Below are 13,495 nucleotides of genomic sequence, written 5' to 3' on the forward strand. Positions count from 1 at the left end.
ATCAGGCTTTGCCAAGGAAAAAGAACGCCCCTGACAAACAAGCTTACAAAGGAAAGGGATCAGTTTTCACAAGCCGAAGAGCTGTATAAAATTCAGAAGAGTCCCTGAAAACCCAGCTTCCAATGACTAAGACCATCTTGCCTCTGTTCCTCACAACGCTTTATCTACTTCAGGTGCTCAGGGCCCTTACGCTCTCTCCTACGGCTCTACTTGGTTCATTTTCTATTTCTGTGCAGATACGATTAGGAGAGGTTTTGTCGGGACAGTGACAGATGGAGGGAAGAAGGTCCCCCCCATCGTCCCTCTCTTTCTCTAACCATGCCACACCTGTGTTCAAAACCCTCCAGTGTTTCTCAGCACAGAGTAAAAGTCAAAGCCCTTCCAATGGCGAGGGGCCCCAAGCTCACCTCTGCCCCGTACCCTCACCCTGGCCTCCCCAGCCTCCCTGGTATTACTGACCAAGCCAGGCATTCCTGCCCCAGAGCTTCGAGTTCCCTCTGCCTGGAACATTCTTCCCCCAGCCAGATGCACAGCTGGTTCCTCACCTCCTTGGGTCTTTCCTGCAGCGTCACCTTCTCAGCGTGGCCTTTCCTGACACCCCACCTAAAACTGCCAACTCCTCTTCACTATCCCACTTCTCTGCTTGACTTTTCTTCTTGGCATTTATGACCTTCTAACATACCCCTCTATATTTTACTCATTTTTCAAAGCACACCATTCAAAGGGGGAAAGCAGTACACTTGGGAGCCTAGGGAAGCAGAAGGTGGCTCTGGCCTGCCTGTTACGCTTCTCAAAAGGTAGTGCGACCTGGACATTTCCTCTACCAGAGCCCAAACCCGCTCCCGAGGGCCCGAAGTGGAATGCAAGCTCCACAGGGTAGAGATTTTGGTCTGTTTGGATCACAATGCATGCCCAGTGCCTACACAGTTATCTAAGACGTGATCAGTGCGCAACAGTACTTTTAAATAAGTGGAGAAAGGGAGAAAGGAATAAACAAACAAACTGAGGGACTTCCCTGGCGGTCCAGTGGTTAAGACTCTGTGCTTCCACTGCAAAGGGCGCAGGTTTGATTCCTGGTAGGGGAACTAAGATCCTGCATGCCTCGAAGTGCAGCCAAAATAAAAAGATAGCTAGGTAGATAAATCAATTAATTAAATAAATAAAACCAATAAACTGAAATACTTGCCTGGGGTGAAAAACAAAACAGCCACCTCTGTAAGGCTCCACACCGGATAACCTGGGGCTAACTCCGGATAAAAATGCCCTACAGAGGGCTTCCCTGGTGGCGCAGTGGTTGAGAGTCCCCCTGCCGATGCAGGGGACACAGGTTCGTGCCCCAGTCCGGGAAGATCCCACATGCCGCGGAGCGGCTGGACCCGTGAGCCATGGCCGCTGAGCCTGCGCGTCTGGAGGCTGTGCTCCGCAACGGGAGAGGCCACAACAGTGAGAGGCCCACGTACCGCAAAAAAAAAAAAAAAAAAAAAAGCCCTACAGAGAAATGCCCATCACTGAGCAACCCCCCCACCCCGTGTGGAGCCCACTGTGGGCACCTACCTGGTGACAGTGTCCACCTGTTGGCTGGAGAGCACCGGAAATGCTCAGCCTTGTCCCTCCAGTACAAGGGCAGTGAAGAGGGACTTTCACCACCAGCCATTTCAAAACAGCTGCTTTGCTGAAGGTATTTAGAAATATTTCATCCTTTTCTCAAGACTCATTTTTTTTTTTTTAAAAAAAAAGGAAAATAAACACATCTGAAATCCTTTCTAAATATCCTGCTGTTTAAGTAATTGCTTACCAGGACATTCAAAAATAATTAAATCTCAGTCTTGTATTTTTGCTTAAGTCTCTCTCTTAGTCTCCCACTTTTAAAACCACACAAAGATGCCAAATAAATCTATCATGTTTGAAGGGGTTTCTGTTATTTTTAGGGTCAAGGTACCATACACTTTCAATGTTTAAAAACAAAGGCCCTTAAAAAATTAAAAAACAGGGGCTTCCTTGGTGGCGCAGTGGTTGAGAGTCCCCCTGCCGATGCAGGGGACACCGGTTCGTGCCCCGGTCCGGGAGGATCCCACATGCCGCAGAGCGGCTGGGCCCGTGAGCCATGGCCACTGAGCCTGCGCGTCCGGAGCCTGTGCTCCGCAACAGGAGAGGCCACAGCAGTGAGAGGCCTGCGTACCAGTAAAAAATATATATATATATACCAAAAAAAAAAAAAATTAAAACAAAAAACAAAACAAAACAAACAAAGGCCCTTAAAAATTTTAGAGAGATACATTATAAAAGAAGATACTTGGAGAGTTCCCCAGTGGCCTAGTGGTTAGGATTCCAGACTTTCACTGCCGGTGCCCGGGTTCAATCCCTGGTCGGGGAACTGAGATCCAGCCATAAAGCGCAGCCAAAAAAAAAGGAAGAAGAAGATACATAGATGGAAAGAGGCTCGATATCATTCATCAAGGAATTATAGATTACAATTACAAAAAACTACAATGAGATTCCACCACGTACCACTGTCAATTCCAGGTGTTGCCAAGGATGTGGACACCCAAATACACTGATGGCAGGAGTATAAGATGGTACAACCACTGTGAAAAAGTTTGACAGTTTCTTTCAAACAAGTGACCCAACAACTGCATTCTTAAGCTTTACCCATGAGAAATGAAAACATGTGTTCATACAAAGATGTGTGCATGAATGTTCGGAGTATTATTCAAATTAGCCAAAAAACTGAAAACAATCCAAATGTCCATCAACAAGAAAATGGACAAATTGTGGTAGTCCACACACAGAATATATTCAGTAATAAATAATACATTTCTGATATATGCAATAATGTGGATGAATCTTACATTATGCTAACAGAAGAACCATGTATTGTATGAAATCCAGGCAAAACAACAGATCAATGGTTACCTGGGGTGGGAAGGTTGGCTTCAAAGGGCATGAGGGAACTTTTCTGGGGTGATGAAAAAGTCTTGTATGTTGACTGGAATGATGGTCTGTCAAAACTCATTAAACCATATACTTACAATGGTACATTTTATTATATGTAAATTATACCTCAATAATATATTAAAATGTATTTTTAAAAACAGAAAAAAAATGAGACCTTTTAACTGGATTAGGGGAAAAGACGAGAAGTGTGTTAATCAGCTGTGTCCTCCTAGAAAAGAAAATGATTAAACTGGATGCCTTAAATTGGCAACAACTTGGGCTTCCCTTGCAGCGCAGTGGTTGGGAATCCGCTTGCCAATGCAGGGGACACAGGTTCAAGTCCTAGTCCGGGAAGATCCCACATGCTGCGGAGCAACTAAGCCCGTATGCCACAACTACTGAGCCTGTGTTCTAGAGCCCGCGAGCCACAACTACTGAGCCCACATGCCTAGAGCCCATGCTCCACAACAAGAGAAGCCACCGCAATGAGAAGCCCGTGCACTGCAACGAAGAGCAGCCCCGCTCACCACAACTAGAGAAAGCCCAAGTGCAACAAGGAAGACCCAACATGGCCAAAAATAAATAGATTAATTAATTAATTTAAAAAATTGGCAACAACCTTTAAGCCATGATCTAATAACAGCTAGCACTTGTTGCTTGCTTTCTGTGTGCGAGGCACTATTCTAAGTGCTCTACTTAGATTATTCTATTTAATCTTCACAAACACTTTACAAGACAATACTATTGTTGTTTAAGTCTAGACAATTACACTGAAGTATAGAGAGGTTAAATAACATAGCTAAAAAGAGAGAGAGTGAGATTCTGAATCTAGACCCCTCACGTCAGAGATACTGTTAGACTCTTAGCCACTGCTTTCTATCTTTCAGAGAACTTCAATGAGATTAACATCAGAGTAAACCAAGTTTCTATTATTTATGATATCAAGTAAAACTGAGAGTAAAAGTCTAAAATAGCTAGTTTGGCAACACTCAACAAAGTATATTGGACTCATTTTTTCCCAAAATTTTTATGAAATCATCTTGGTTCCTCTACAAGTTTATTTCCTAAATAAGTTTGTCTAGGGACTTCCCTGGTGGTCCAGTGGGTAGGACTCTGTGCTCTCAATACAGGGGGCCTGGGTTCGATCCCTGGTCGGGGAACTAGATCCCGCACATATGCTGCAACTAAGAGTTCGCATGCTGCAACTAAGAAGTCTGCATGCTGCAACTAAGAAGCCCTCATGCCACAAGAAGATCCCACATGTTGCAACTAAGACCCAGCGCAGCCAAAATAAATAAATAAATAAATAAATAAATTTTTTAAAATGTTTGTCTATTTTTATTTGTCAAGGTAGATAGGATATTACTTACTGAATCAAAGACTAATCCCTAAGAGGCTGTATTTTACCTCTAGTGCAGCCTCCTGCCTCTGTTAAGAAGGGCGTGGTCAGGGTCTGGTAGCCAACAGTGAAGAAAACAGAATTGGTCAACGCAAAGGAAAAAAGCAATAAGAGGAAAGAGTAAGCAATCACAGGATCAGCTAAGAATATTTTTCAATGTGCCACATACATTCAGGCGTCACAGGTACACCTTCCTACTGTTCAGAGGTGAACAAAATGAGCTTTCACATGGTCTAATGCTCTAGTGTTTTTTAAAATGTAACTTTGGGAATTGTTGGCTGTGTACTCTCCCACTGTTATATACTAATTATATAGTAATATTAATATGTAATGCAGTCGGGACTTCCCTGGTGGTCCAGTGGTTAAGACGTGACTTTTGGAACACATTTCTTCTAAGAAAGGGGAAAAAAGTTGAAGTTACTAACATTCCATTCAACCAGTTTTGTTTTTTTTTTGTTTTTTTTGCGGTACACGGGTCCCTCACTGTTGTGGCCTCTCCTGTTGCGGAGCACAGGCTCCGGACCCGCAGGCTCAGCGGCCATGGCTCACAGGCCCAGCCGCTCCGCAGCATATGGGATCTTCCTGGACCGGGGCGCGAACCCGTGCCCCCTGCATCGGCAGGCAGACTCTCAACCACTGTGCCACCACGGAAGCCCCATTCAACCAGCTTTTAAATGCATTCAAGGCTGACAACCAAGGAGGCAGCAGGATGTGTGACAGAGAAGGGCCCTGACCCAGAAGGCCTGGGTTCAAATCTCACACCACCACGTGCTGCTCTGTGATCCTGGGCAAGTCATTTAATCTCTCAGAGCCTATTTTAGGATTTCCAAAATGGCTTTAAGCATAACTACTTTATAGGGGTATTTTGGACACTATCAATATATTTGAAGTCAATGTTCATTAATATGAATTTGAGTATTAGTTTCTTCATTTGTCAAGTCAGGGGACTGGATAAGATTCTTCTGTTCTTTAGACCTCTAAAATTCTGGCTCTATAGCAGCATTTTCCAAAGTGTGCCCCATGGAACCCTGGCTCTATGGACTATTAGGTGTTGCTAGAAATAAAAAGGTCCTTTTGGTCTTATTATGGGTGTCTTCTTATGCCAGCCCAAGCATATATGACTTGCCCAAAATTACACAGGCAGTGGCAGGGCCAGAACTAGAATCCATATCCCTGGCTCCTGGCCCACTTGGGAATGGTGACTGAATGAACAGACTACAGACCGTGAGCACACAATCTTCTACTCTTCCATTAAAACAACTCTGAAAGTGACGTGTATCTTCCTAATTGCTAAATCTAAGATCTAGCCTCATTCCTCAGGCTCCTGCGCTTCTGCAGAAGCTGTGATGCTACTGACTCACCATGTCCAAGTCCCCCGGCCCACCTTCATTCCTCAACCCCACAGGGATCCCTGACTGGCTCCTACCTGCCCACTCAGACTCCTTTGCCTCTTCCTGTCCCTTCTGTATATGTTTGGCTTCCACTCCTGAAAACTCTTAAAATACACATCCCCAGCTCGATATCCTGCCAGCATTTCAAACACAGCTTGTTCAAAAACAAATGCATTACCCTCCCCACTGCCACCCCAGGTCTCCTGCTGAGCCCTCTGTTTCTGCAAACCCATCAATCACGCTCCAAAACATCCAGGGCCAAAACTTTGGGATTTTTTCCTTTTTCTTCTTTTCAGTGCCTTCAGTTGCCAAGTCCTCTAGGTCCACAAAATCTCCCCAAACCATGTCCTTCTTTGCATGTCAACTTCACAGCCCCGGATGAACTTCTTTTACTTCTCCTGGGCTAAACCAATACTTCCCTAACTGATCTACTCCAAGCCATTGCTGCCAACTCAGTCATCTGCGAGCACAGATCCAATGATGCCCCTCTCCTGCCCAAAAACATTGCATAGCTCCCATGGTATATATGATTAAAGTAGGTGTCACCTTGTTTTCCACAACGTAACCAGTTTTCACTTCCTGTGCCATCTGCCAGTATTCCCTGGGCATGCTCCGTGCTTCCGTGGAAGAGGGATTGTACCTGCTCCCAGGCCCCCTCAGCCTGGTCTCGTTAAAGCCTCTGCTGGAGCCATTCTCCACCCAGAATGCTTTCTCCTCTCAGGCCCTCCTCAGTTCATGACAGCCACTCCCTCCAGTAGCCCTCCTGACTCCCCTGGGCCAGATGTGCTTTCTTCTACCTCTGAGCCCTCCTAGCTCTGCGTTGTATCCTTCTAACAGTCCGTATTTCCTACCTGACTTGCTTTTTTATCACACACGGCCCTACTACTGTAGGGAATGAGTGTCTCTCATTTACTTGCGCATAACAGGTGTTCCAGAGACACTTAATGGATGGAATTGAAAAAGAAAACAGATTCCTGCCCGGAAAACTTGAACTAGAAGCATCCACACCCACTAGCCAGACAACTACTTCCTTAGCAAACAAGTTGATCAAACAGACACGTAATTCCTGTCAGGCTTGGCAAAAAAGGAACTGACTTCAGCCCTTTCTGTAAACAGTGATCTGCAGCATACCGCTGTAGGATTTTGTTTAAATTTTAATGTTAAAATAATTTTAGATTTACAGTAAGTTGCAAAGATAGTACAGTGAGCTCCTGTATGCTCTCTACCCAAATTCCTCTAATGCAATATTAGAGTACATTTATCAAAAATAAGAAATTAACATTGATACACGCACTTACCAAATACTTTATCAGGATTTCCCCAGTTTCTCTACTGATGTCCTTTTTCTGTTCTAGGATCCAATCCAGGATACCACATTGCATTTACTGCGCTGTAGTTTTAAGGCTCATAATTAGCAGAAAAATATAGAAAAAATAATAATAAAGGAGGAGATGAGAGAGGTAGAAAGAGTCTTTCAAAATCTATTCCTTATTTCTACAATGTAAGATGAGGACATTCAACTAGCAAGAGCGTTAGAAGGAGCCAGTTTACCAGCTTGTACATAACCTGCGGAGCTTCTCGAATTTGCGCAGCCCCGCCCGGGGGTCTGGCCCCGGACCCTCTCCACTGTCCTTGGCGGGTGAGGAACCGAGAGCAGGTCTAAGTGAGCTGGACCCCGGCCGCCTCGCGCCGCCCCCGTCCCTCCGCCCCCTGAGCGCGCTCACCTGAGGCCGAGACTCCACGCTGCGCTGGCCGCCGTCCCTCCAGCCACGTGACCGCGCTGCGCGGCCCCCACCGGAAAAGCGGGCGTGGCGGCTGGGGGCCCGACACCGCCCCCTGGCTCTGCGCCAGAGCCGGAGTTCACACGGTTAGGGGACGACGCAGGTAGCTCTGTCCGACTTAGACCCCGGTAACGTGACCAGCTGTGCGCAACCGAGTTTTAAATAATAGCTCGAGACCTAGAAAAACAGGGCGAGGCAATGCGTGCGTCAGTGAAGGTAAAATTAGCTGGTTCAAATATTAAGCGTCTAGGAATCGAGTAAGAGAAAGATGGAGCTGAGCTGGAGCGGCGGCTCTTGAAAAGCAGGCTTTCAGAGCTAAGGAATGAGGGGGCCTTGTCGGCCAGAGGAGCTGCTGGGGCAAAGGCCAGGCAGTGGGAAGGAGCCAGAGGGCAGGGCCTGGTGGGCCTGGAAAGCTGCTATACGGGCCACCCATTCGTGTGAATATACGGCGAAGGGCCCTACCTCCCTTTAACCCCTCCCAAAACGTGCTGGGTCATTAGCTTCACCTGGTGCAATGATTTTGGTATTATTCCCTAATACCCAACATTCTTGAAATAACTGAAGGAATTTTGTAGTGGTCAAAAACTTGACCAAATTTAATGATTACTCTGGATTAGAAATAAACTAATGCCATAGAAAATTCAGTTAACAATGACATTAAGAAGAAAAAAAGGGAATTTTATTAGGGCCAAACTGAGGATTATAACCCAGAAGACAGACCCTCAGAAAGCCCTGAGAACTGTTCCACCTGTTAGAAGTCTAAGACACAGTTATATCCGTTTTCAAGACGGAGGATCTTACGTGGAAATGACATACTGATATTTTACATAAGGTTCACTAAAGATACATAGCCCAGGTAAGCACGTGGAAAGCGAGCAACAAGGCACCATGACCCCCTACAGAGCTGCGCTTCTTTTAGGAAGTTACATGGCTAGCATCAGAAGAAAGGGAAAAAATTGATCTCTACGGTGGAGCATGCGCTTCTATCTTTGAGGAGCTCTGGTTAATGTTTAATGCAGATGCACGTGCACATTAGGGAGGGAGGAGGCCCAAAGGGACACACAGAGAATTTTATGTTTAATTTTTCTTGTTCTGCCTTAAAGTATACATTTTATTTCATCACTAGTAAACCCTTTTCTCGCAGTAACAAGCTTCTTAATCTTCCTCTTCTGCAAATCCATAACCATCCATTTCCCCAAAGTAAAGATACCTAGATATGAAGAAAACGAGCCTTAGAACTGAGGCTTTAATTTCTCCTGATTATGAGCATACCAGAAGCTCAGGGATTTAGATTACCATAAAAGATCAATATGTTTATAACTTTAAAGCCAGTTTGCCTGCTGTCTTGTTTAGTGTGATGAGCATGTTCAGTAGCTTTACAAACCCCCAATAATTTTTCTTCACTTAAAACTGTGACTTAACTATTTAAAATAGCAGTCTTTAAAAATTTTTCAAGTCTCTCCCCTAAAAAAAACTTAAATAACTCTGTTTTCTTTGTCAGAACTTCTCCAGAATGCAGAACTTTGATTGCATGCATATAAAATTTATTATGAAACATTTTGAAGTAATGTGGTGTGCAGTTAAGTTTGTGGTTTATTTTTTTGTGTATGGAGGTACATCATTTGTTGAAAGATTATTATTTCCCCCATTGATTTGTCTTTGCACCTCCATCAAAAATTGCCCCTATATGCGTGGGTTTATTTCTGGACTCTGTTCCACTGATATGTGTTCATCCTTCCACCAATACCACACTGACTTACTTTACTCTTTATAGCAAATCTTTAAATCAGTTACTGTAAGTCTTTTAACTTTGTTCTTTTTCATCATTGGTTATTCTGGTTCCTATATATTTCCATATAAATTTTAGAATCAGTTTATCAATTTTTACTTTAAAAGAGTATGCCGGAGGGCTTCCCTGGTGGCGCAGTGGTTGAGAATCCGCCTGCCAATGCAGGGGACACGGGTTCGTGCCCCAGTCCAGGAAGATCCCACGTGCCGCGGAGCGGCTGGGCCCGTGAGCCATGGCCGCTGAGCCTGCGCGTCTGGAGCCTGTGCTCCGCAACGGGAGAGGCCACAGCAGTGAGAGGCCCGCGTACCGCAAAAAAAACAAAAAACAAAACAACAAAAAAGAGTATGCTGGAACCTAAGTGTCCATCGATAGATGAATGGATAAAGAAGATGTGGCACATATATGCGATGGAATATTACTCAGCCATAAAAAGAAATGAAATTGAGTTATTTGTAGCGAGGTGGATGGACCTAGAGTCTGTCATACAGAGTGAAGTAAGTCAGAAAGAGAAAAACAAATACCGTATGCTAACATATATATATATGGAATCTAAAAAAAAAAAATGGTTTTGAAGAACCTAGGGGCAGGATAGGAATAAAGACGCAGATGTAGAGAATGGACTTGAGGACACCGGGACGGGGAAGGGTAAGCTGGGACGAAGTGAGAGAGTGGCATGGACTTATAAATACTACCAAATGGAAAATAGCTAGTGGGAAGCAGCCGCATAGCACAGGGAGATCAGCTTGGTGCTTTGTGACCAAGAGGGGTGGGATAGGGAGAGTGGGAGGGAGACTCAAGAGGGAGGAGATATGGGTATATATGTATATGTATAGCTGATTCACTTTGTTATAAAGCAGAAACTAACGCACCATTGTAGAGCAATTATACTCCAATAAAGATGTTTAAAAAAAAAGTATGCTGTGATTTTGCTTGGGATTGAATTTATAGATCAATTTGGAGAAAACTGACATGTTAATAATATTTATGAGTCTTGAAATTCATGAACATGGTATATCCGTCCATTTGGATCTTTGATTTCTCTCATTTGATTTTCTGCATGCAGATCTTGCACATATTTTGTTAGATTTATACCTAAGTATGTAATGCTTTTTGGTTCTATTGTAAATGGTATTGTTGTTTTAATTTCCAGTTGTTTGTCACTACTATATGGAAATGCAGTTGATTTTTGTGTATTGGTCTTGTATCCTGTGACCTTGCTAAGGTCAGTTATTCATGTAGCTTTTGTGTGGTTTCTTTGGAATTTCTGCATAAATAATCATGTTAATTGAGAATAGCTTATTTATTCCTTTCAGCTCTTTTATTTTCTTGCTTAATGCACTGGACAGGACTTCCAGGACGACCAATTTGCTTTTTATTTGCTAGTCTTGCTTAACAAATTATATTTTTCTAATCTCCCCTTCCATAAAAATAAACCCCTTAAAAAATAAACTTCTAGATGGATTTCAGGGGCCTGTGAATCTTTGAAAAATATAAGCAACATTTTATGTTAGTACGTATATCTGTATTTCCTTGGAGGAAGTGGGTTCATAGCTTACATCGGACTGCCAAAGGGATTTATGTCATCAAAAGGATTAAGGAATAAATTTTAAGTAAAAGCACAGGTATAATTTTCATGATCTTGTTTTTCACATATGCAGCAACCAAAGTTATTAAGAACAGTGTTTTTTGTTTTTGTTTTTACTTTGCCCTCTCCCCCGTTGATAGGAAAGAATAAATATTTCTCTGCAGTTTTGACCCCTATCACTTTTGTGTTAAAGATAAACACGAATTTAAATGTTGGTAGGGATTGGTGGTAGGACATGCTTAGAATGCAGAAGAAATACAGCTCAAGTAAGGCCAATACCTTATTTCAAAGCCCGCAAAAATAAAAATATAACAAGAAGGGCATAAGGGGAAAAAATGACTAGTTATCCACATATCAAAGCTTATTATCTTAAGACACTCTTGAGAAACTGAATAAATCACGTTAAGAAGTCTCATTTAAAGAAATATAAAATGATTCAAAATTTGCCACACTTTTATCTCCTTCAGTTTGGTTTAAATCAGCCTATTTAAACAAAAAGTTAACAAGTAGGTTTGGATAAAACCAGAGACAAACAGTAAATAGGATTATTTTTAAGACCTTTTTCAAGCAACTATAAGATGTTAAAGCATTGTCACTAGTTTCACATGAAAACCTAGGGCTGAAATTAATAAGTATATTAATATTTTTAAGGTTCTCATAATGTATTAGATTCCATTATTTCCTTTCTGTTGAAGGAAAATCTTTATTATTATGAGCCCATGTTAGTGTTAGGATGGATAATTATTAGCAATCAGTTGACAAGCAAGAGAATTTAGTGAATCCTTGTAGTGAAAAGAATATTGTCTTTTCAAAACAGCCATTAGTGGGAATTCCCTGGCGGTCCATTGGTTAGGACTCCATGCTTCCACTGCAGGGTGCGTGGGTTTGATCCATTGTCAGGAAACTAAGATCCCACAAGCCACGTGGCCAAAAAAATAAAAAAAAAAAAGCAGCCTAATACTACTAAAAATAACAACAAACACATATATCGTGCTTAGTATGTGTAAAGCACTGTTTGTTTCGTCCTTATAGTAGTCCTCTGAAGTAGTAGTTGTCCTCATTCTATATTTGATTTGATCCCACGTAGTACTGGTAAAACCTTTGTGATAGTATCCTACTAGTCTGGGTAAGCTTTCTTCTCCATACCCATCCTTCAAGGACCTGCATCCTACGTCATGTATCCTTAATTTTTTTCTTTTATTCTCTCATTATGCTAGAACCTCCAGAAGGGCACGTATCACAATCTACTATTTGTTTAAAGTGTCCATTTGAGTGTTTATCTTCTTTGTGTACTAGATTAAGATCATCTGGGGCTTCCCTGGTGGCGCAGTGGTTGAGAGTCCGCCTGCCGATGCAGGGGACACGGGCTCGTGCCCTGGTCCGGGAAGATCCCACGTGCCGCGGAGCGGCTGGGCCCGTGAGCCATGGCCGCTGAGCCTGCGCGTTCGGAGCCTGTGCTCCGCAATGGGAGAGGCCACAACAGTGAGAGGCCCGCGTACCGGTAAAAAAAAAAAAAAAAAAAGATCATCTGGAGGTCAAGAATTTATGTTAGGAGGACTTCTGCACCACAGTGATTTGCATGGAATCTACATTATAGGTAATCTGTTTATTAAAATGAACCTTTTAAATGTTATACTTGCATACAATTTATCTTCCAGGAATTTACTTGATAAACCTGCTCATGTGCAAAGTTGCATATGCATTAGGCAGCACAGCTCAGTGGGTAAGAGCCTAAGATGGAATCCAAACTGATAACTTTGCTGTGATCTTAAGTCACTTAATCCTTCTGTGCCTTGGTTCCATCATGTAATGACAATAATAATACCTACACCTCAGACAGTAGTCATGTGAATTAAGAGTTCACTTTTTGAAATGTGCTTAAAACAGTGCCTGCCACATAGTAATATATGTGCTATTCTTTTTTGTATTTTTTTATTGAAGTATAATTGATTTACAATGTTAATTTTTGCTGTACAGCAAAGTGATTCAGTTATACATATATATAGATTGTTTTTTGTATTCTTTTCCATTATGGTTCATCACAAGATATTGAATATATAGTTCCCTATGCTATTCTTTCTTATTATTCTTGCACCATTTGCAATAGTAAAAAGCTGGAAACAACCTAAATGTCCATCAATAAGGGACTCAAACAATGCAAAGATGCTCAACATCATTAATCATTAGAGAAATGTAAATCAAAACCAAAATGAAATATGACTGTACATCTACAGGATGGCTATTAGATGAACAGTAGCAAGTGTTGTCAAGGATATGGAGAAATTAGATCCCTAATACATGGATGGTAAGAATATAAAGTAGTGGAACCACTCTGGAAAAGTTTGGCATTTCCTCAAAATGTTAAACTCAGTTGCAATATGACCCAGCAGTTTGCTTCTTAGCTATATCCAAGAGTTGAAAACATACGTCCACACAAAAACTTGAACACAAATGTTCATAATTCATAATAGCCAAAGTGGAGGCAACCCAACTCTGCCACTGATGGAATGGATAAACAATATGTGGAATAGCCATACAGTGGAATATTATTCAGCCATATAAAGGAACGAGGTATTCGTAAAGCTTCAACATGGATGATCTTGAAAACACTATGCT

The 13,495-nt window shown here is 42.4% G+C and overlaps 1 protein-coding gene across 5 annotated transcripts in view; it reads right to left on the reverse strand.

Annotated features, from left to right (window-relative positions):
* The window catches only part of CCDC125 (coiled-coil domain containing 125), a 32,079-nt gene extending 24,539 nt beyond the window's left edge, over positions 1-7,540 (reverse strand). For 3 of the 5 annotated variants that reach the window (XM_082651531.1, XM_082651532.1, XM_082651529.1), the window contains exon 1: positions 7,449-7,540. Coding sequence is in view for 1 of the 5 variants with exons in the window: in XM_082651533.1 (XP_082507659.1) it covers positions 7,023-7,106 (84 nt within the window). In the remaining 4 variants the exon portion in view is untranslated. Of the gene's footprint in view, positions 1-7,022; positions 7,131-7,448 lie in introns of those variants that run through there. The other 2 variants (XM_082651530.1, XM_082651533.1) reach the window with 2 other exon arrangements.
* Between the last annotated feature and the right edge of the window lie 5,955 nt (positions 7,541-13,495).

This window comes from Grampus griseus (assembly GCF_964374135.1).
Source record: "Grampus griseus genome assembly, chromosome: 3".
NCBI lineage: Eukaryota > Metazoa > Chordata > Mammalia > Artiodactyla > Delphinidae > Grampus > Grampus griseus.